General features: G+C 40.4%; 2 protein-coding genes across 2 annotated transcripts in view; one reads left to right on the plus strand and one right to left on the minus strand.

The window, feature by feature from the left end:
- Positions 1-25378, minus strand: part of LOC125239184 (cytoplasmic FMR1-interacting protein) — a 138529-nt gene that overhangs the window by 28564 nt on the left and 84587 nt on the right. The window contains exons 8-15 of the mRNA XM_048146699.1: positions 24837-24922; positions 24364-24484; positions 23227-23418; positions 21920-22041; positions 20578-20670; positions 8612-8742; positions 7385-7555; positions 6189-6271 (exon numbers count right to left, since the gene is read on the minus strand). Of these exons, the coding sequence (XP_048002656.1) occupies positions 6189-6271; positions 7385-7555; positions 8612-8742; positions 20578-20670; positions 21920-22041; positions 23227-23418; positions 24364-24484; positions 24837-24922 (999 nt within the window). The remainder of the gene's footprint in view (positions 1-6188; positions 6272-7384; positions 7556-8611; positions 8743-20577; positions 20671-21919; positions 22042-23226; positions 23419-24363; positions 24485-24836; positions 24923-25378) is intronic.
- On the plus strand, positions 1216-3281 carry LOC125239183 (leucine-rich repeat-containing protein 15-like). Its single transcript, XM_048146698.1, has 2 exons — positions 1216-1349; positions 2038-3281. Exons 1-2 carry the CDS (start codon positions 1325-1327, stop codon positions 2940-2942), a joined length of 930 nt encoding a protein of 309 aa, XP_048002655.1. The 5' UTR covers positions 1216-1324; the 3' UTR covers positions 2943-3281.

Below are 25378 nucleotides of genomic sequence, written 5' to 3' on the forward strand. Positions count from 1 at the left end.
GTGCGACTTCCGTTCCGGAGGTCGCGGGTTCGAACCCCGGCTCGCACCAATGAGTTTTTCGGAACTTATGTGCGAAATGTCATTTGATATTTGCCAGTCGCATTTTGCACACATATGTAAATCACGTGACAATGCAATATTATGGTATCGTAGAGCTGATCTGATGATGGAGCAGAAAGGTGGTCATAGGAACTTTGTTATGAGCTGTCGTATTCCCATCGAGTAAGGGGTTTTTAGAAACGTCTCGGAGAGCAGTAGATGACTGTTGAAAGAAAGGTACAGTTGGCGATAAAAGATTGTGCCAAAAACGAAATTTTTGCAAAAAAAAAACTTATTTTATTTTTGTCGTGCGGTTCCCATACATTTTGTGTGAAGTAAAAGAGTCCGTAGGCACAGTATAATAAAGAGTACTATCGTACAGTATGGCCACTCCTGCTCCCCGCTGAAATCGCCGCCCACCCCCTCTCGGTTACCTGACAGTTACCGCCTGTCAAAAACGCGAACAGTCGACCTGTCATATGTCACTCATACAAGCATAGTACGCGTTCACCTACACGAGCTTAGACTGTGTGCTAGGAACGAGCCTCTTTCATATATTTGATCGCCAGTGTCCGAGGTGTGCCGTAGGTACAATATAATTGAAATTTGGCTGAAGTGGAATGAAATCCTTCACGGAGTTCGGATAAATATGGTAATTTCATTATGATTTTTTTTCAGAACTAGTTGCGATTTCGAAAAGAACCGATCAAAATTGAGATCTTTAAAAAAGCATTTTTAGAAGATACACCGAAGATACAGTAAGTCTTTATTTGTCTCGGGTAAGTATCATCAAAGACATATATACGAGTAACTCCGTATAGACAGATAAAGTCTAAGAAAAAAAAACGTACCTCAGTACCATACAGAAAAAGATACGGTGGCCTAGATGGGGTTACACCTTTGGGGGACGCTCGGCTAGATGGCGCTAATATTAATATTTGACATTTTAACACATATCAAGCTAACAACATGGGCCAAATTGTCAAAACTGAGGTTTAAAAGTTTTAAGCTTGCATCGAGAGATGGCAGTCTATGCACTGTGATACATATTTTACTTTGACAGTAACTCTCTAATCTCTCTATAATACTTGATCCTCTTTGGTATCATATAGTGATAACTTTGAATAAATATCATAAAACATTACAGTCTAGATCCAGCTTCACTCAGTTCAGATATTTAGTCTAGTTCCGACGCGCTGACAGTTTATTTTTGTGTTTAATTAGCTTGATTTTAAATACAAACAACTATATAAATTATAAACTGAAACAGTGTGTTTCCCTTGCCATGATGATTTCTTTCACCGGCTTAAGTAAGTTGCTACATTTGGCCTAGTAAGAGCTTACCGTAGGCAAAGAAGGTCGAATATATAGAGAATTACTGTTAAAGAATAATGTGTAGTGGTGACTGTGCATAGAATGCCACCTTTCGATACAGGATTAAAAATTGTGTACTTCAGTTTTGACAATTTGGCCCATATTAACTGAAATTAATGTCATATACAAAGAAAAAGTGACCAAGGCCTTCAAGTGTTCAAAGCCGGATTCGAACCAGCGTCCTGCGTTTCACGACGGATGTCTGAACCACTCGGCTGGGCACGGTGGCAAGGGTCGAAATTTTCAAGTATATGACACAATTACCGAAGGCTTGTGCCCCGCTGACCGGAGGACGCTGGTTCGAATCCAGCTTTGAACACTTGGAGGCCTAGGTCACTTTTTCTTTGTGTATGACATTTATTTCAGTTTATACTTAAATAGTAGTCATTTATAGTGACTACTTAGTATTTTTAGTGACTACTAAAAATACGAATTAAAATATTTTCTATGAATATAATTTAATTTGATCTAAGATTTGGCTCATATTGTTAACTTGTTAAAATTGTCAAATATTAAACGGAAAGAAAAAAAAGATGTTAAAAGTGTTAAAATTGTCTAATATTAAACGGAAAGAAAAAAAAACGATGTATATTGTGATTAATGTGTGTAACGTTATGCTTGCAGGCGCTTCACTCGCACTGACGTTGCTAGCACTATTCCCGGCAACCAGCAGCGACCGCGCCACGTGGCCACAATGCAAGCGCGGCTGGGACGGTCGCGGACGAGTCCTCGAACTCGAAGACGATGACGTCACCCTACTCAATCTTAAAAACTGCAATATAACTACATTACCATCTGACGCTTTTAACACTACAGTACCTAAGCTAGAAGAAATACATTTAGATGAGAATAACTTACAAGATATAGACGCATCGGTTTTCATCCCTGTCTCTCATGTGACTTTAATTTCATTATCATATAATAAGCTCCGTAGTATACCGATTTTCGGCGCTTATTCACTATTTCCTAATCTAGAAGAATTATATTTAGATAATAATAGAATATTATCTATCAATGATGATAGGACGTTCTCCTTATGCGAGAATCTGGAGCGTCTATATTTGACGCATAATCAAATTGAGTATATAGCCCCAGATATTTTTAAACCTTTGATAAATTTAGAGAGTATTGATTTAAGTTATAATAAACTAACAAGTGTGTCAGACTCTGTGTTCCACGTAAAATCGTTAAAAGTAATCAGATTAGATAATAATTTGATAAGTTACATACCTCCAAACGCTTTTAGCGATCTTAGCCAGTTGTTTCTAGATAATAATCGTTTGAGTTTTCTATATGCAAATTTTTCTTCAGTGATAACTCGCCCGCCGGCGCGCGCTATTGCTATGAGTTTGTATAATAATCCTTGGCAGTGTGCGTGCTTGTTAGAGCTTATGGAGGATGTTAAGGGAGCTAAAAGTGGGGCGAGGTATGCTTATTGGGAGTATAATGGCGTATTGAAATCGTGTGAGTTCCGAGGTATGGTGTGTCATCGCCACACGCTCGAGGAAAACGTTAAGAAACTATCGTAAGTTTAGAACAGTGGTGGGCAAACGGGTTACCCTCATCTGGCAGAATAATTTTGGTCAGAAACACACTTGCCGTAACCTATAATATGTACCTACTAATTGTCTGTGCAATTGAGCGGAGTGATGCATTTGCACCACGCATAAACTTCTTACGAGTTTCTGGCGCATCTTAGTTCTTAAGATTTTGTAATTTTCTTTATGATATAAATAAATAAAATAAAAAAAAACTTAACATAACATGTTTCGCAGAAAAACATTCGGTCGAATGGTAATTTTGCAGAAAACTTAGTTGGCTTTATTACTACTACGCATACGATACATTTGACAGAATATTGTTTCACAGAACATTACTTTTAGTAGAGGAGTGGAATGAGAATTTGTATGGGGGGGGTCATAATAATTCCCACAGAACCGAAGTTTGGTTTTTTTAGTTCTTTGTGTGTGTCTTTTTGACATACTAAAAATATAGTAAAATATATTTATGCAAAATGCGTTTTTTCGACCGGCAAAAGTTGTATGAAAAATTACTATGGAAAAAAAATCCTAAAATTTAAAAATCGTCTCTGGTATCAACTTATGGGGAATTAGGCGGCAAATTTTTTTATAGCGTTGATGTTTAGCAAAAATATAAATATTTTTCACTATTTTGGTAAAATAAAAAATGATAAAAAATCATAAATTTGATGAAAGGAAGTAATTAAAACATAAATTTCAGCAATGTCATTTTTTTCATATGTCCCACACCATGGTAAATACGGGTACGATCCGCCTGGTGATTAACAGTTACGGTAGCCTATGACGCCTGCCAATCTAGAGCCTCCACATGCGCGTTGCTGGCCCTTTAGGGTACCTTTCCACTAGAGATGCGCAACCTGATAGTGTTTGATATCCACCAATCATGTTCACTGTTCACAAAGCGTAGCGCTAGTAGGAACGGGTTCGACTAAGCTGATTGTGGATATCAGAAGCATCCATAACACATCTCTGGTGGAAAGGCACCCTTAACAGTCCTCAGCTAGCTCGCAAGATAACGCGCGTCCGCGGGAGAAAAATCCTCCTACTTATTGGGTAACCGTATTTACCATGAACTTGTATTTTGGTGGGGTTCAATATAAGTAGGTAAGTAGGTATATAAATTGTCGCATCCCATAAAAAAACTGTCGATAAAGCATTATATCGAACACGAGAGAAAACCAAAACCTAATAATCATCGGTTTTTCTAGTCATAAATCTGCGCATCCACACACCCTGGACCCGTATATGGTCGCACACTGCGGCTTCTTCTTCAACCTAGTGTTTTCCCGGCCTAGCGCCAGGGTCCGCTTTCCTACTCAGTCTTCTCCACTTTGCCCGGTCTTCAGCATACTTAGACGTGAGATTGTTCTCTTGTATGTCCGCTCCCACGACGTCCAGCCAGCGCTTCTTTGGGCTACCGGGGCCGCGTGACTTAGAGCCTTGGACAGCGAGATTAAGGCATCTGTTTTCGATGTAGGCTTAGGAGGATTTTTCTCCCGCGGACGCGCGTTATCTTGCGAGCTAACTGAGGACTGTTAAGGGTGCCTTTCCACCAGAGATGTGTTATGGATGCTTCTGATATCCACAATCAGCTTAGTCGAACCCGTTCCTACTAGCGCTACGCTTTGTGAACAGTGAACATGATTGGTGGATATCAAACACTATCACGTTGCGCATCTCTAGTGGAAAGGTACCCTAAAGGGCCAGCAACGCGCATGTGGAGGCTCTAGATTGGCAGGCGTCATAGGCTACCGTAACTGCTAATCACCAGGCGGATCGTACCCGTATTTACCATGGTGTGGGACATATGAAAAAAATGACATTGCTGAAATTTATGTTTTAATTACTTCCTTTCATCAAATTTATGATTTTTATCATTTTTTATTTTACCAAAATAGTGAAAAATATTTATATTTTTGCTAAACATCAACGCTATAAAAAATTTGCCGCCTAATTCCCCATAAGTTGATACCAGAGACGATTTTATAAATTTTAGGATTTTTTTTCCATAGTAATTTTTCATACAACTTTTGGCGGTCGAAAAAACGCATTTTGCATAAATATATTTTACTATATTTTTAGTATGTCAAAAAGACACACACAAAGAACTAAAAAAACCAAACTTCGGTTCTGTGGTAATTATTATGACCCCCAAGGCTATATCTCCTCTACTATTTGGTCGACTTTGATTTAACATAATTTTATGTATGTACATACCATGATAATCGTATAGCATACTATTACAAGAGCAGAATTATGACACGCTATCGAAAAGGAAATACTGTCTCAGAGCCCCGTCAGGTACGACGACGAGCGAAGCGAGGAGGAGTGTTAGGTACCCTATCTTGCATCCCCAACACATCTGACTCGCTATCAAAAAGCAAACTGCAACTTTATGCCGCCTAAATATTATGCACATATATTATCTGTGAAAGTACTATTCGACTAGAAGACTATTATGCTCATCAACATTATGCCAGAGTACTAAGTAACTATTATGCAAATCAAATATATACGAAAAAAGTTTTTGCAAGATAATAGTGATCAAACCTGGCCACCTTTTTCAGTGTGGGCCAAAATTTGGAGGGATTTTAGTGGAGGGCCAGATTTACACCAAAACTGCATTTTTACTACAGTGTTGGCCATATCACATATTATTTTGAAAGTCCGGTGGAGGGCTGGATAAATCCTTTCGAGGGCCGTACTTTGCTAATCAGTGGTTTAGAAAAAAAATGTGAAGTTCGTGGCAAACGATAGTTTTAGCTTACCATGAGGATAAAATTTGCTCGTAGCTTTATACGAATTACCTTCTAGTGACCTTATGTTTAATGGACAATGTGTTACCTTTTGGATAAGAACAGCTTATTATACACATTTTAAGCGTTTAGAAAAAGCGCAAGCGCGCGTAGCACACTAGTATGATAAACTTTATCGTATCGGTGCATCCAGGCAGACAAGTATAGTCGCGCGATAAACGATAAAACATCACTATTTGTAAGTGCGATAGGGACGGGCCAGATGTTTTATCATTTATCGCGCGACCGTACTTGCCTGCCTGATCGCGCTTACAAATAGTGCGACAAGGACGGCATGACGTTATATCGTTTATCACGCGACCGTGCTTGCCTGCCAGATCGTTACTCACAGGTACAATAAAATAACTACATGTATTGTCAATGGTTACTTAGTTCATAAACAAAACGTTGCGTTCAAATAAATATAAATACTACTTACGTTGACTTTCCTTCCCATGGTCATTTCCAGGTAGAATTCCCGGTACCACAGCTGAGACAGGTCGCAGCACTTTTGTAAGGAGTCTGTCAACAATATGGGTTATTTTTTTCAAAGTTGTCCACCCCACTTTTTTTTTGGATTTGGAAATTTTTATGTGGTTTCCACTCAGAATCGCGAGCTCTTTCAATTCTAATAGAAGAAAAAAAGTGTCCCAAGGTTTTTTCCCATTCCGTTACCATTTTTTCATACATTTTGTATGGCGGTAACGGAATGGAAGGTTCGAAAAAATTTATGGAAATCTTGGGACATTTTTTTTTCCTATCAGGATCAAAGAGCTCGCGATTCTGAGTATTAATCGCCCTAATCTAAGTATTAAAAAATTGCCCAGATATACAATGTTATCTTCGTTTTGAGCTTTACAAAAATATAGGAACGTTCATGGAACGATCGATTAGATAACCTCCTTCTTTTGATCTAAAAGATCATGCAGTTCTACCTAAGGCTTCCAGCTGTTTATACACCTGGACCTGGACTATACCTGACAGGTTGAGCAGACAGTTCTAGTAGAAGCTCTGACTGTGGAATGCTTCTATCTAGGGCATCTTGGCCAGGGTATCGGCATCCGGGTCTTTAGGGTGGGTTCATCAGATTCCCATACCCAGCAGTTCATCTTCCACCAAACTTCTCAGAGCTGTTATCTAGCAGTTCCAGCTGAAAGAACGATCATGGAGCATTCACTAGGAGCTGAAGTGTACCTTGAGCAGACAGTTCCAGTAGAAGCCCTGATGATGAAGGCTTCTATCTGGGCCATAGTAGCGGCATCCAGGTCTTTGCGAAGAGTTCACCTGCCACCAGACTTGTCGGAGATCACATTCAGCAGTTCCATCTGATCTTTTAGGTCTTCCAGCTCTATACGCCTGGATCTGAACTAACCTGACAGGTTGAGCAGACAGTTCCAGTAGGAGCTCTGACGACGAAAAGCTTCTATCTGTACCAGAGTAGCGGCATCCAGGTCTTTGCGAAGGGTGCGCCTGCCACCAGACTTGTCGGAGACCATAATTAGCAGTTTCAAAACATCATTTAGGTCTTCCAGCTGTATATACACCTGGACTATACCTGTCAGGTTGAGATCACATCCAGCAGTTCCATCTGATCATGTAGGTCTTCCAGCTGTATACACATGGACCTGAACTAACCTGACAGGTTGAGGAGACAGTTCCAGTAGAAGCTCTGACGGTGGAAGGCTTCTATCTGGGCCAGGGTAGCGGCATCCAGGTCTTTGCGAAGAGTTCGCCTGCCGCCAGACTTGTCGGAGATCAGGGCTTCGAGTTGAGTGCGCACCATGTAGAGCTGGGTGGATGATGGGCCTGGCAAAAAAATTTACATCATTATATGAACTCAACTGGATGAAGAGGTATCTATTTAAATTGATGGTGGTGGTGATGGTGGGGATAAGGCGGTTGCACGCAATTCTCCATGGATATTGATGCTGATAGTACCTCTACACTTTATAAGACAAAGTCGCCCGCCGCCTTCTGTCTGTGTGTGTGTTCGCAATAAACTAAAAAACTACTGAACAGATTTTCATGTGGTTCTCGCCAATTAATGATTTTTGAGGAAAGTTTAAGCATATAATTTGTTGAGATTTTGTTTATTCAATATTTACTAATTAAGGACAAAATTCCGCTGGCTGAGAGCTTTAATCGAAAACGCTGCCCAAACCGTTTGAGCTATATTAAAACAATCTATGATGAAATTGTGTCTCTCTCATAGATGTACAAAAAAGTGCGATGGTATATATTGTCTATCTTTTACGGATAATTTACTATAACCATTTTTATGATAACCCCATAGCCGCGGGGGGGGGGGGGGGGGGCGCTAGTTTAGACTAAGTATAACTTACCAACGTTCCTTCTGGGCACTTTGATAGTAAAACCAGCTTCAGAATCCTTTCCTCTTAGCGCTGGATCCTGTTGCAATACCCACAGGTCTCTCTCCAACACTATTATACAGAAAGAGAGAGGATATCTCACCAACGTTCCTTCTGGGCACTTTGATGGTAAAACCAGCTTCAGAATCCTTTCCTCTTAGCGCTGGATCCTGTTGCAATATCCACAGGTCTCTCTCCAACACTATTATAGAGAAAGAGAGAGGATATCTCACCAACGTTCCTTCTGGGCACTTTGATGGTAAAACCAGCTTCAGAATCCTTTCCTCTTAGCGCTGGATCCTGTTGCAATATCCACAGGTCTCTCTCCAACACTATTATAGAGAAAGAGAGAGGATATCTCACCAACGTTCCTTCTGGGCACTTTGATGGTAAAACCAGCTTCAGAATCCTTTCCTCTTAGCGCTGGATCCTGTTGCAATATCCACAGGTCTCTCTCCAACACTATTATACAGAAAGAGAGAGGATATCTCACCAACGTTCCTTCGGGGCACTTTGATGGTGAAACCAGCTTCAGAATCCTTCTTTCCTCGTAACGCTGGATCCTGTTGCGGCTCGCAACCGCGGGCCCAATCCCCGCAGGTCTCTCGCACGGATACTATTATACTGAAAAAAGGAACAGTTTAAAAGGTTAACTGTGTTCAGCTCACTAATTATTATACTAGATATTATTCTGGCACGAACGAAGTGACACTAGTGACTTCCTTCCGATATTTAGTTCATCGATGTAAGTTACATTTTAATATGTCATTAATTATAATACTTATGTCCTTATAAAAATTATTGCCGTGGCACTAAATCTTGAGTAGTTTCATGTGCTCTGCCTACCCCGTTTAGGGAATATACGCTTCAACTTATGTGTATATAACATTAATGTTTTATACAAATGTCACATGTTTGAAAATAAATGGACAATAGCAGCGTTTTACCTTACAATAAAACGCATATTAAGCGAAATACCTTATTTGAAGCCTATTTAATATATTGAGACAGCGATACTGCTTGTAGATGCGTAGCGGTTCACAGCAGGTACCTACAGCTGAACACCTGTAAACAACTTGCAACTCCAGTTTTACGATTCAGGTTTCCCCTTCCACCAGGCGACCCGTGCCGTAGGGACGGCAACGATGTTTCATCATTGGTTCTCAAAATATTAATTTAACCGAAGTTGCAATATACCACTTACCAAACAGTTGCATCATTTATGAATTCAAATGTGAATTGAAATAAAGACGTATCTTCGAAACTGAATAGTCTAAAAATGTTGTTTACTAGCAGCGAACAACAAATACCCTCAAATGGAAAAATAAATGTGCCTTGGTTTATTGCAACTGAGTGTTGTAGCCACAGGCGTAGTTAAAAATATAGACTTCAAATAAGGTATTTCGCTTAATATGCGTTTTATTGTAAGGTAAAACGCTGCTATTAAGCTTCTGTACCGTTATTTGAAGCCTATTTAATATATTGAGACGTGTCTGTATTCGCCTGGTGGTCAAGAAACGCCAATGTGATTAATTGAATCGCCAATGGAAATAACAACTTCAAGTGCACTTCACACATCAGATAGGTACCTTGTGTACCTATATGGAGGAATGTGAATTGCAGCTGACAGCAGCTGCAGTGACTGAATTGATAAGTGCATAGTGACCTATTTTTCTATTGTAACTTATTATTCGTCGGTAAGGAAAGTTTGAAACATTTTTAAATTTTATGTATATACCTATTATGTATATACCCATAATGATATTAAAATAAATTATGAAAAACCTGTTACTTTTTTATTTCATCCCCCTAACAAGGTCAGGTCATGACTTATGTTTACGTTTATTTTATTATAATATTTAATTTAATACACTTAGTATGTTTTTAATGTTTTGACCCCGACTCTGCAATTGCCAGTAAGTAGGGTTATTGCAGTATTATTACTTTTAGGGTATAAGCGAAAAAAAAGTTTTGGATTGTGTGTCAAATTCCTCGCAACTCGTTTATCTCTTTTCAGTATCATAGAATAATAGACATGACATAGGTACATTATATTGATATATTGATTTGCATGACATGATATTATTACATATGATATTATAGAAAACAGTTAAGGAACTGATCCATTTATTAATGCCTTATCCAAATAGTCACTATTTATTTCCGGCAATTACAGCATTACATAATAGACAGTGAATATTATAATTACTGCCTTATGGCTATGACATGGCAAAATTTGGTAGCGAAGAAAAATTTCGCTCAATCGGCTACAACTTTAAAAGTTAATGTGCGCAGCTATTGAAAACCTTAATACCCATGGTATGACTAATGTTCCGACAATCATGGTTCTTTCGTGATGTACTTAATTCGTTTTATGAAATCTAATTTTAGTAATTTTCCCGAGCATTCTAGTATGCCGGAAATATTCTTGGCCTCTTGGGTATAACCCATACTGAACCCATGTGTAACGTGGTTCCAATTTTATTAACGGAAATAATAATCTGGGCACGTTTGGTAAGTGCTAAAAAAAAATAATCTAATCATTCTAAAAAGTCTTATTATCATATATTGAGGATAAGCACACTTGTGAATTTTTCATCATTGAAAACTCCTAAGCATAAGATACTCTTTTGGTAAACGAATCTATCATCCAGGAAGGAAGTGTAAGTATATCAAGTAACAAGACTATTGAGGCTTTGTATAAGTATAACTTAGTCATTCGTTATACATTATGAGTATACGTATTAAGGTCATTGAATCCATGTATGAATACAGTCCTAAACAAAGTACCTCCTGTGCAATTGGTAGTAGTGGTACTACAACAGTTCAACTTTTAATTGCCTTGGTTAACAGGCTACAACTTAACCTTAGACTTTTTGTCTGGAGAGTTCTCTCCCAGTTCCCTAATATTTTTTGTTAGTTATTTACCCAATATGTATGTACTTTCTGTTAAGCCAAGGATTGGCATAGGCTAACAACGCCTAGGCGGCTAGACGCACATGTGCGAAGCGTTTTATTTGTAATTTGTACACATGTTAAGCCAATGCTGATGATAGAATTTTCTTCGTATATAAATGCCTTTTTGTTTTGGGTAACCAGCTTATGAAAGCGCAAGATGTTACAATCAAATATTTTTCTCCTTAAGGATACGTATGTATGCGGGTAAGACCCGTGATTTTCGTTGGAAGCATAAAGATATATAATCATTCCATTATATGGCATGACGTAGCGTTCTGGTTTTGTAATGAAGAATATGATATTGAGGTTAAGGTACCTAGATCTGTAGTTCCGAGATCTGAGGTCCAAACAAAATTTTGAGACACTCATGAAACCCCATGGGTCATGGGCTTATTCGGCATAGCTTTAAAATTGTTTTGACGGTCCATCTTTATATGAGTATTAAAATCATTTTGAAACCACATCAAGTACTTATCTTGCAAAATATTGTTACCAAAAACAATGATTAGGTATGAGAAATAGTTTTCCGAATACCCCATGAATGTGATATATTTATTAACCATAGAGGTTACTTTATTTAAAAAACAGATTAAAAACTGTAATATGACAGCGTTTTAAGTTTGTAGTTGGGTTTATTAACCCGTACATTTCATCACTTCTTACGTAGGTGTCCTTTTCCCCCCTTTTATTTTTAAAAACGTGTTATGGCGGTAATCTTAACCTAGAACTCATAATTTAAATACGTATTGTTTCATTCGGACTAAATAATGAGTAGACGAGTCACCCCGTGCTACTTTATGAGGATGTGAACACATTTTAATGTAATGGTTCTTTGTAACATTGGTTCAGGTCGTTCCTGGAGCCTCAAAATATGTAATAACATATCACAACTGCATTCTTACATAGCGAAAAACTATGCAAAAATGTTTGCTATTTCATCCACATAGCCAATTCCTTAAAATGTGTTCAGCCCACGTGGGCTTAACTGAACAAATTAATGACCTAAAACAGTCCAAAGCAATCTGATCTTTAGATTATTGGCCTCATGTGGCGCCGGAGCGGCCAGCGGGCTAGATAACTATTTGATTAAAATAATAGAATAAATAACCCATTTAAGATGTTTGGGAAACGGTTAATATCCTGAACCAAAGAATACTGCGGCCTTGATATGCATCAACACTATCAAAAGGTTTACTTAAATGATTAAATGACCACAAATCCCACTTTAAAACCTAAATAAGTAGGCTGATAAAACCGTGGTTAATTTTGAATATTATCGTGTCAACTCACTCCGCGTCAGCGTGAGCTAGGTGTTTCAAACGTCGTTAACGACAAAGATAACATATGTAGTAGATAACTATATAGTGGAAAAAGTTTCCACAAAAAAAAGAAACCACGTTTATCAAGTCACCAGCAATAACTGTGATAATCTTTTTAGTCTTCACCAGACTCATCATCATCCTCCTTGCGTTATCCCGGCATTGGCCCCGGCCCCGGCCTGTGAAGGCCTGGGGTCCGCTTTGACAAGTCTTCTCGAGACTATTTAATGATTACTGGGAAGTGATTCCGCAGTAGAAATATATAACCCCTGTCAAAATGACTTTGTAATTAACAAAGTAAGCACTTGGTACTAAGCTTAGGAGGCGTTATCATATTGTGTTGTTTCCTCCATCACACGTAAGTTTCAAAACGCCTTGCGTAGGCCGACAAAAACCGCTTTAGAACCATGCTAATTGTATTATACCTATTATACCACATCTGCTTGATCTGCTTGTGACGCAGGATATGTAAACACGCGCCTTGCGAAGGCGGCAGGTTTCAGCAGGCTAAATAAAATATTTAATCGCCTTGCGCAGGCAGGAAATTGAGTCACGAAAATTGCAAGCCTTGCGCAGACTGCAAAATTTTCAGCTGTCTTAACAATCATATTATTCACACACCTTGCGCAGGCGGGAATTATGAAAATGGGAAGATGCACGTCTTGCGCAGACGGCTGGTTTTTATCTAGATAAATAGTAATACTCATAAGCCTTAATAAGCGGGAAATTTATTATCGGTACCAAAATAAATAGACATTGGGGAATCTATTTTGCCAAAAACTGAGGAAGGCTTGTACTATGGTAGCAAGGCGACATATTACTCTTATTATAGACATATGTATACTTAAATACATAATAACACAACCGTAACTCGGGAAAAAATGGACGTAGTAAAAGGAAAAAGATCCAATTCATATAAACATAATTATTTGAATATAATCTCAACGTGAAAAGGGAAAAGCCATTCAAATAAAAGGCTATTTTCAGAGGATGGCTCTCTTTCGTTCAACTACGTCCCGCTATTTGTGTGCATCACACAAACATATTCCCATACTGGGATTCGAACCCAGAACCATAGGCTCTGCAGACAGGGTCACTGCCTACTGTGTAAGACTAGTGCTTTTACACCGTCTTAACACTTGATATTTTTTCCACTAATGCCTGCTTCCACAGAATAATAATTATTATACTAGCCTTTAATATCCTTAAGCGGACTATACACAAAATAAAAACATACTGGTTGTAAATTTCTTCACACCTTGCGCAGGTAAGAAGTTTTTAGTAAGCTAGTGCAATGATGCATCCTTTTTGGACAGGTGTAGCTTATCTTACAGCAAACTACTGGATCTGAGCGATCTCACAGCAATACAAAATGCCGTGCTTTGCATGCGATCACCCACTGGGACGAAAAGGGGACGGGGAAACCATTTCTTGCTCGAAGTGCCCTAAAAAGTACCACTCGACCTGTCTAAAACTGACCCGCGAGGAAATAAAAGCCGTACGCGGGGGCGCACTCAAACATGTTTGCCCGAGTTGCAAAATTGCTAGCAAACAGGTCCGCAACGACGACACCCCCATCCGTTCTGCATCACAGAATCACTTCCAGCAGGAGCAGCTTGACGACGAACGCTCAGAGGCTGAAACAGACAGTCTAAACTCGGCGCCGGGCCCAGCGGGACTGGCCCTCACAAATGAAGAATCAGCGTCTCTGACACTCAATATGCAAGACCTGCAGCAGGTTTTTAAGGCTATGAAGAAAGAAATGTCCGAGTTTACAATGGCATTGAACAATACAACAGCGGACATGTCGGACTTTCGACAGGACATAGCAGAGATGAAAACTAAATTAAATGAACTCGACTCCTACAAATCTGAGGTACAAAACTTGCGGGCGGAGGTGACCTACCTGCGAAAGGAGCTTGCAATGGCGGAGCAGAAGAAATACCTGAAGGATATTGAGATAACCGGAGTTACCGAGACACGGGGTGAAAACCTTCAGCAAGTGATTAGCGTTGTGTGCGCCAAGTTAGGTGTACAGCTGGACCCGCATGACGTCGACGATGTGAGGCGTGTGGGTAAGAAGGGTGAGAATGCTGCTGCTGGCCTTGAGCGGCCCCGACCAGTGGTGCTTACACTTACTCGTCGAGCACCTCGGGACGCTTTACTACGTGCTGCAAGAGTACGCCGCGAGTTGAACACAGCAAATCTAGGCATCCAAGGAAATAGCCGTCCAGTATATATCAATGAACACTTAACTAAAGAAAACAGAATTCTATATAGTAAAACACGCTCAATAAAAAAACAACTGAATTATAAGTATGCATGGACATCTAATGGGTCTATATTTCTGCGCCGTTCTGACACCAGCTCAGTTATCCAAATTACCAGTGAGGCAATGCTTGACAAGCTTGTTAAAAATAGTGAAGGGGCCCGCCCTGCAGGTGAGAGCAGGGACACAGCAGGACCTGCCCCGGGCCCGACCACAGAAGAACAGTCTTTTACGTAAAGTACTATTCACTGGCGGGTTGCAGTAGCCCTGATCTCACTTGTAGTAGTTCCCAGACTCGCATTATGTTTAGTTTAGTTATTCATAAGTCTCACTTCTGTTGCACAAATAGGATTTATGTATGCTACAAAACCCTTATAATTTTAAAAAATACTAGTTTTAAGGATAACCTATTACTGTCTCACTTTCAAATATGTATGTATATAAAGTATACAGTGAAGTATGTTACATGTAACAGTACAACTAAACAAAACCAAAACCAATTACTCATTCAAAATCTGTGCCACACTCTTATTTTCTACATGCAAAAACACCTCTCTCAGCTCTCAGCCATACCTGGTCAAGTAGATAAAATAAAACTACAAACACCTATCTACACATGCGGATGCCAAATAAACTTGTGTTACTATCCTCACCTCTGCTATTACTTATGCATAATAATAATTCACACTATTTAATGTCAGTTCTCGACTTCGCAGATGATCTTGACTCGGTTCTTAATATTCCTTGCCACGAGCTAGGCTGCCCCGAGGACTGCACAAGTATACTTAATTCTCTAAACTTTAAAATAATTACTTTCAACATCCGCAGTATAAACAAAAATCTTGAACCATTTCTAATATCTCTACACAGATTTCAGACAATGTTTGACATAATAATTTTAACCGAGTGTAGGTTGCAGTCAACATCATTAATCCAGCCTATCCCGGGGTATGAGTCTTACTGTTCTCAGCGTAATATCAACCAAAATGGCGGGGTTGTAGTCTATGTGAAAACATCTTGGAATGCCTCAGTGAGCGAACCTCTGTTCAATGAAGCATGCTGCCTTCAAATTGACATACCTAATCATATGACTGTATTGGGCTTATACAGGTCACCTTCCTTTAGGAATGCTGGCATCTTTTTAGAAGCTTTGGATGACTTAATAAATGGACTTAGTGATTCGACTCAAATTATTTTAGCGGGAGATATCAATATTGATATACTGTCAGACAATGTGCACAGTGCTAATGTGGCAGAATACTTGTGTCTCATGAACGAGCATGGCTTTGCCTCAGCTATTACTAAACCCACTAGAGAACACGCTTGCTTAGACCACATTTTTATAAAGTCTAGACTTAAAGCAGTAGGACTAGTCTGCGACTCGGATTTAACGGATCACAGGATGGTGGCTGTTGGAATCACTTCTACTAATCCCAGGCCTGTAGCAAAGAATAGGTGGCGATCAGTTATTGATTTCGGTGGTGTCACTGCTGAACTATCTGCGGTCAACTGGGGACCTGTCATTGAGGCAGACGACACGGACCTGGCTCTTGAACTATTTATGTCAACATTCAATTCTGTAGTTAAAAACAACACGCGGGAGGTAAGGTACAGCAGAAAGAAGTTCACTTTGAAACCATGGATGACGCCAGGGCTAGTTAGATGTGCTCGACATAGAGACAGACTACACTTAAAGGCAAGACAAAACCCTACTGACGAAATAGCAAAAGTAACATACACCCGGTACAAAAATTACTTTAATAACCTGTTAAGAAAGTTAAAGCATGAATATGAACAAAATCTTCTCATGACCAACACCAAAGATCCCAAGAAATTATGGAGCTCGATAAGAAATATATGCAATATAGTAAAAAAACCGACTCAACACTCTGATTTAATTGATCTTAGTGACCCCGAGCAATCCATGAATAGGTGTAATAATGTTTTTTCGTCAGCGGGCAAAAAGCTCGCAGAGAAAATCTTTGCTGAAATTGGTCAGTCAGAAGAGTCCTTAGCGGCCAAAGTAAACATCAGGGAACGCCCCTCCGAATCCTTCTTCATGCGCCCAACCAATGCCAATGAAATCAAAAACATCATCTCGCAGCTAAAGACAAAAAGTGCACCCGGTCTAGATGGCATCAGCGGAGACCTAGTCAGGTGTGTAGGTCATTTAATAGTTCATCCACTTACTCATATATATAACCTAAGCTTGAGTAAAGGCCACTTTCCAGAGCAGTGGAAGATAGCCTCGATCACCCCCATATATAAAGATGGACCTAAAAATGAACCTAGTAATTACAGACCTATATCCCTTCTCAGTGTACTCTCTAAGATATTGGAGAAGCTAGTCAATAGCAGACTCGTCAAATTCCTTGATAGGAACAGCGTCCTATCGGATAGACAGTATGGCTTCAGGGCACACAGGTCCACTGAGGACGCCATCTCGCTCTTGGTCAATTTAATATCTACCAACTTGGACAATAATGTAAATTGCATCGGCGTCTTCTTGGACCTGGCCAAGGCCTTTGACACTGTGTCTAGACCTATACTTCTGCAGAAGCTTGAAAAAATGGGAATCCGGGGCGTTGCACTGGCTTGGTTCCAAAGTTATTTATCTGACAGGAGGCAATTGGTTAGAGTGGACTGCCGCAGGAGCGATCTGGAGAACGTGGATTTCGGAGTACCGCAGGGAAGCGTGCTTGGCCCGACGCTATTCTTAATCTACATCAACGATATACACAACATTGCCCTCCCCCAAGCCGAGATAATCTGCTATGCCGACGACACTGTGATTCTATTTAAAGGCAACACTTGGGAGAATGTACTTGCTGCAGCAGAAAAAGGAATGAGTAAAGCTGCCTGTTGGCTTCGGGATAACCTTCTGACCTTAAACAGTAAAAAGACTAAGTTCCTGTGTTTTCACAAATCTGCCGCCTCAAGTCCCAAAAATTCTTTACAATACATTAAAATTCATAATTGCAGAAATGTTGATAACTTATCATGTTCTTGTGACGTAATATGCCGTGCTGACACTATCAAGTACCTCGGCCTACTTATTGACGAAAACTTAAACTTCAAATCCCACATTAAATGTCTCTCCAGTAGAATTAGGAAAACAATTTATATCTTCAAGAAACTTCGAAATTCCGCAGACCCGAGTCTCCTGAAAAGTATATATATTGCGCTATGTCAATCTCTAATCACATATGCTATAGCGGTATGGGGTAGCGCTTCAAAGACAGTAATCCTATTGGCTGAAAGAGCACAGCGCTCAGTCCTAAAGGTAATGCTTAGAAAGCCCTTCAGATACCCGACAGTCAATCTCTATCGGGAAGCTAAGGTACTTACAGTTCGCCAGTTGTACATCCATAAAATCTGTATGTCAATCCACAAAAGCGCCGCTAAGACCGAAATCTATCCTAAATTACTGGAAAAACGCGTCTTCAAGTTGCCAATCCCGTGGGTTAACACTGCTTTTGGGCGTCGTTTTGGTGACGTCCTCAGCTCTCTTATATACAACACGGCCGTAAAATTCCAGAGCGATTTGATTGGTTGTACTGTGCATGTAGCTAAAAGATTACTCTATAACTGGTTGTTATCACTCGACTATAACGAGACTGAGACATTACTCTTGAAAATTGTTTAATATTATCACACATGTAATAAATATAACTAACTAAATTGGAAGAAAATTGCTAAAATGTCAAGCCTACCTGGTTACTTACTAGTCTAATAACATATAGTCTAATAGGTAAATTATGTAAATTGAATGTATACCAACTAACATAATTGTAACTTTCTGTAATTTACTGTATCTATCCGTAATATATATTTTCTTTCCTTCATCGTCATTGCATGACATTCAACTTAAGCATCTGGTCTCCCGCGATACAGGCCTAGCCTAGTGCGGGGACTCCTGAGGTATCGGTAAACCAACTAAGCTATGCACGTAGGTAATTGTAAGCTATGTAAGAATGCATCTCATTTGTGTCTTTTTGTGCAATAAACATTTTTTTTTATCTTTTTTTATCTTTTACTCTGCTTACGCAGCAGCCAAGTAATCAAATTAATCAAATACGCTCGCCTTGCGTTATTAAACGCTATTATTATAGTTAAGGATTAAAGAGTGACTCTCTCGTATGCGGATTTTCTCAATTATCTTTAACCGGAACTTATATTTGGTAGTTAATACAACTCTCCACGTACCTGAGTTTCACTTTGTAATCCTTTACTTCCACTGGCAAGCGGCTTAGATTTGATTAAGGCATAAGAACATTACCAAACTACATTTTTCAGAGGTATCCCTGACGATGCCGTACTGTGCATTTAAAATTGCCCATATTTATTTACGGAACATTTTTCGGATTACACAAACATGTTCCCCAAAGACGCTAATGATATAGGTTTGTTAGTTACCTTTCTTTAGAGCGGAAAGTCGATTTTAAGGCGCACAGGGATCGGATATAAAAGCCAACATGATACTTAGAATCAATAAATATTTATTGACGCCCTTGCCAAGTCCGGCGGCTATAGGCTTTAACTTTCGACTTTTGATCTATTTCTGAATTCCGTTACAGAATATCGATCTATTTAAAGAGATTGTAAAGGAATTTTATCCCGCAGCACAGTACCTACCACAATGGGCACGCACGGAAATTATCAGGTCACAGCACAGGCTCATCTTCGGTCGCAAGGCAAAACAAACACTAATCGCGTCAATTACGACTTTAATTAGGACTGTTTTAGTCTCAAAGAGGACAAGGAGATCATTTTTCAATTTTTACTTTCTTGACCTGTTCCGTGCTTAAGACGAATCGATTCACTGTAAAAAATAACTGAAAAAGAAATAAAAAATCGCTTACTTACGCGACACGCTGCGCTCAAAGTGAATCGATCAGGTGCTCAGCTTCTAAAACATTTAATTTATAATAGTAAACGAACGGTAAAACCGTTTTCTAAAACGATATTTTTGATTAAACTTACAAAAAATTCCAAGAATTAAGGAATTCTAAGAATTTTTTGTAGTGAACCGAACGTTCCGACAAACAGAACGCCAATGATGAAACATCGTTGCCGTCCCTACGGCACGGGTCGCCTGGTGGAAGGGGAAACCTGAATCGTAAAACTGGAGTTGCAAGTTGTTTACAGGTGTTCAGCTGTAGGTACCTGCTGTGAACCGCTACGCATCTACAAGCAGTATCGCTGTCTCAATATATTAAATAGGCTTCAAATAACGGTACAGAAGCTTAATAATAATAAAACAAACCATATTTTTATTTTAAGAGTTTACATAAGTTCTTACAATATTATTCAAGATTTTATAGATTATTATTAGAGGTAATAGGCTAGTTTCCTACTAGTCAAATCAGCTTCTTTTTAAGAACTGTCAAAACGATTTGCTAATATAGAATTACTATGAAATACTGAGGAGTGACGTCAAAGTCAATTCATTTACTTTATATATTTCTCTTTGACTTATTAAACAGAAATTTATTATGTTTAAACATAACTACTGTCCATATTTTTCTTCTAATTATGTGGTGCTTTATTTCGTGCACTGCATAAAATATTTTATTTGAAGTATAGGAAACTAGCCTATTATATTTATCGATAAAAGGATTGTCGATGTTTTTTATTGTGTCAAGCACTTACAACTTGACGTTCGTGCCAGAAAAATATCTAGGTACACTAATTATATTGTAGTAGACATGTGTGAGTGATTTAAAACTATATCTTTTGACTGAACACAGTGAACACGCTCACTCTACAGCTCAGTAGAGATTCAACTCTCTCAGTAACCCACTTATCTCAGTGTTGCTCGCTCTTTCCCACTCATGGTTTGAATGAGAGGGCCAAGCCAAATGTTCGGAATGATTTTAAAATCAGGCAACAAGTTTAATTTCAATGTCCTACCTCCGAATAAGGTCCTTTTTGTTCTTGATAGCTTTCCTAAGCGGCTCACGTAGTACGAGTTGCACGAAGTCTTGTAGCTCAGCGTATATGGATCTGCAAATATATTTTTCTCAAACATGCAATGAAATATTGTCTTTACGTTCCTTAAAATGGGCTGGGAAGTATCGCTTTTTGGGCGCAACAACTCGAGAGGACTGTAAAGGGATTTCATATTATTTTTTAGGCCTAGGCCTGCAAAGTAACTTTTTTTTATAAAATATTGTCCTTTAGAGCATTTTTTTTTATTTCGTTGTATGTTTGAGAAAAGCACTATACATGCCTCGGCGTGAAAACGGATTCCCGGCCTCGTATCCCTATCCGGGCTCGCACGCTCGCTCGGCCGTATATACCCACTTGGGCGGAAATCCTCATTTTCCCGGCCTCTGATGTAATGTACTATTGTAAAAGATTTTGTTCATAATCAGTGTTGAAGAAGTTGGTCTTAGAACCGCGTTGATCACAGATTTCATATATGAACGGTCTGGCCTAGCGAGTAGTGACCCTGCCTGCTAAGCCGCGGTCCTGGGTTCGAATCCCAGTAAGGGCATTTATTTGTGTGATGAGCACAGATATTTATTCCTGAGTCATGGATATTTTCTATGTACATAAGTATTTGTATATTATGTAATCTTAAATCTACTGAACTTGCATATAATATTTTTATCAATAATCTCAAGGAATATTTATTAAATGAAGCTTTCTATTCAATAGAAGAATTTTTGAATAAGAATAATTGTATATGATTGTTATAAAATTGTTATACCTATGTATAGCTACTAAGATGGATGTAATTGTAATTTTTGTAAATATGTATTGACATGTAACTTTCGTTATGAAGAAATAAATTGAAATTGAAATTGAATTGAATTGAAATTGTATATCGCTGTTTGAGTACCCACAACACAAGCCTTCTTGAGCTTACCGTGGGACTCAGTCAATATGTGTAACAGTGTCCTATAATATTTATTTATTTATTTACTCACCGCCTGGCTGCGTTAGGAACGTGCGACTTTCAAACCGGAAGTCTCGGGTTCGAACTCCGGCTCGTACCAATGAGTTTTTCGGAACTTATGTGCGAAATGTCATTTGATATTTGCCAGTCGCTTTTCGGTGAAGGAAAACATCGTGAGGAAACCGAACTAATTCCAATAAGGCCTAGTTACCCTTCGGGTTGGAAGGTCAGATGCCAGTGGTTTTCGTAAAACTAGTGCCTATGCCATATCTTGGGATTAGTTGTCAAAGCGGGCTCCAGGCTCCCATGAGCAGCGACGCATGCCGGGATAACGCAAGGAGGATGACTCACCGCCTGGCTGCGTCAGCGAAGACTGTCTCCATCCTTGCCATGAGCACCTGCAGACCTTTGATCATGGCAATCACTTCGATCATCGCGAACTTCTCTTCTGAAGTGTAATTGTAACGGGTCGCCTGTGGACAGAAGATTATAGAAAATTAGAAATAGAAATATTTTATTCATGGCATGATACTTGCTGACTTCAAACATATCCGTCGGTAACGCATATACTTAAAATACTGATAATATTCTATTTATTCTTTTTTGAAGTCGGTTGTATTTTTTTGTAAAAAATTTTTATTGTATATTGTAGAAACGTTTGTAGCAATTCATTCGTACTCAGCATCGGGAGGACAGCGAGGGTTACTAGCGTGGTCGGTAGGATGAGCAGCTTCCACTAGCATAGATCAGTAAGCACCAGGAGAACAGAAGTCGCAGACAGAGCTCTTGTTAGGTAACCTCACAGGCATGTAACGTTTGTAGCTCACCCGTTCGTACTCCTCAGCGTCGGGAGGACAGCGAGGGTTACTGGCGTGGTCAGTAGGATGCAGCAGCTTCCACGAGCACAGCTCGGTGAGGACTGAACACCAGGAGGACAGGAGTTGCAGACAGAGCTCTGTTAGGTAACCTCACAGGCATGTAACGTTTGTAGCTCACCCGTTCGTACTCCTCAGCGTCGGGAGGACAGCGAGGGTTACTGGCGTGGTCGGTAGGATGGAGCAGCTTCCACGAGCACAGCTCGGTGAGGACTGAACACCAGGAGGACAGGAGTTGCAGACAGAGCTCTGTTAGGTAACCTCACAGGCATGTAACGTTTGTAGCTCACCCGTTCGTACTCCTCAGCGTCGGGAGGACAGCGAGGGTTACTAGCGTGGTCGGCAGGATGGAGCAGCTTCCACGAGCATAGCTCAGTGAGGACCAGGAGTACAAGAGTCGCAGACAGAGCTCTGTTAGGTAACCTCACAGGCATGTAACGTTTGTAGCTCACCCGTTCATACTCCTCAGCGTCGGGAGGACAGCGAGGGTTACTGGCGTGGTCGGTAGGATGGAGCAGCTTCCACGAGCACAGCTCGGTGAGGACTGAACACCAGGAGGACAGGAGTTGCAGACAGAGCTCTGTTAGGTAACCTCACAGGCATGTAACGTTTGTAGCTTACCCGTTCGTACTCCTCAGCGTCGGGAGGACAGCGAGGGTTACTGGCGTGGTCGGTAGGATGGAGCAGCTTCCACGAGCATAGCTCAGTGAGGACCAGGAGTACAAGAGTCGCAGACAGAGCTCTGTTAGGTAACCTCACAGGCATGTAACGTTTGTAGCTCACCCGCTCATACTCCTCAGCGTCGGGAGGACAGCGAGGGTTACTGGCGTGGTCGGTAGGATGCAGCAGCTTCCACGAGCACAGCTCGGTGAGGACTGAACACCAGGAGGACAGGAGTTGCAGGCCGCGGAGGCAGAGCTCGGTCACCGCCTTGTTTTCCGCGTCAGAGCCCGCCTCTTTGAACGTCGTTGTCACCTGAAATGTTTATGCAATGTACATATGTTATCATCATATAATATCCTCAGGCAATATTAATATTTTTAAGCCCACCGCTCGTAAGTTTACTCGTTAACGAGGTTGGCTTCATCAATGGCCTGATTCTGGAGGCGACTATAAAGTTTAGCTGCGCGAGGCAGGATGTTTCTAGTAAAAAATAATAGTTTTAAGAATAACCTTACCCTATCCAAGCATTTAACTCATAAAAAGCAAAAAAATATATAAATCCTTTATCAAGCACATTGGGCAGGACGAGGCTAGGATGAGGCGAGGCGACGCTCCGCAGAGTGCGCGACAGTCGCCACAGTCTCTTAGCTGTAGTGGCAGGTAGATGGGATAGTGCATTTGTTAGGCACTGGACCTCCCAACATCTTAGTTTAAGTACTAACATAGTAATTTAAGTATTTCTGTAACTAACATACTATGGACTGTATTGTCTGAAATAAATGATTTTTATTTTTATTTTTATTTTATTTATAAGCAAAACAATCAGACTTTTAAACATAACAACATTTCGTCAACAGTACTTTTTGGATCCAGGCACACACAATAACCACGTGACCCTCCGTGAACATATAACTTACTTCGTTGCTGTAGCGAGCCAGCTCCGAGATGTAGTTCTGGTGTTCCTCGCGGATCTGCGGCAGGTGGACCATCAGGTCAGCCTGCGGTGACGGCGGGTTGGGGAAGACAGTAGCCACCTGACAACACACATATACGATGCTCCGTCCTGGAGTAGTACAGATATAACTTACTTCGTTGCTGTAGCGAGCCAGCTCCGAGATGTAGTTCTGGTGTTCCTCGCGGATCTGCGGCAGGTAGACCATCAGGTCAGCCTGGTGACGGCGGGTTGGGGAAGACAGCGGCCACCTGACAACACACATATAGAATGCTCCGGCCTGGAGTAGTACAGATATAACTTACTTCGTTGCTGTAGCGAGCCAGCTCCGAGATGTAGTTCTGGTGTTCCTCGCGGATCTGCGGCAGGTGGACCATCAGGTCAGCCTGCGGCGACGGCGGGTTGGGGCTGGAAGACAGCGGCCACCTGACAACACAAAATTAATATCTAGCCTGAAACTATCTACCACGGGTACACATCAATTTCATAAACATAAACAACAGGTAAAGTCACAGAGCTGAACTCATGATGATAGAGCAGAAAGGTTGCCATGAGGACCTCTATAGTGAAATATAATATCGTATCCCCATCGAGTAGTTTTTAGAAAAGTCTCGGAGAGCAGTAGATGACTCTCGAATAAAAAGTACAGTTGGTGATAAAGGCTTGTGTCAAAAATGTTTTTTTTTTTTAACTTATTTAGTACCAAGACTACCAAGATTTGGTTGGCCGTCTATAGGTATAGCGATGTGTTTAGTGTCAGTATTAAATCCTGACTTACTTGCTTGGGTCGTAATGCTTGGAGCGCTTGATGTAGTTGAACGGCGCTATCTGCATGTCTCCGAAGAGCGGCACCACCTCCAAATTCTGTACAAACAACAATATTATACCACCATAAAATAGCCACGGTATGGGCACAGTATAATAAAGAGTACTATCGTACAGTATGGCCACTCCCGCTCCCCGCTGAAAGCGCCGCCCACCCCCCTCTCGGTTACCTCACAGTTACCGCCTTTCAAAAACGCGAACAGTCGACCTGTCATATCTCTCATACAAGCATGGTACGCGTTCACCTACACGAGCTTAGAATAGGAACACGCCTCTTTAATATATTTGATCGCCAGTGTCCGAGATGTGGTATGGGTGCCGCCAGACCATAGATAAATAAGTAAGGGAAGATTTGTAACTCCATACATCAGTAAATGCGGGTTCTTTGTAGTGACATCTAGCGACAATCATGGAGGCCCAAGGTTCTATCATCATCATCGCAGTCCGCTGCTGGACATAGGCCTCCCCTGTTTCACGCCACCGTTTTTTATCTTC

Source organism: Leguminivora glycinivorella, chromosome 25 (assembly GCF_023078275.1).
Source record: "Leguminivora glycinivorella isolate SPB_JAAS2020 chromosome 25, LegGlyc_1.1, whole genome shotgun sequence".
NCBI lineage: Eukaryota > Metazoa > Arthropoda > Insecta > Lepidoptera > Tortricidae > Leguminivora > Leguminivora glycinivorella.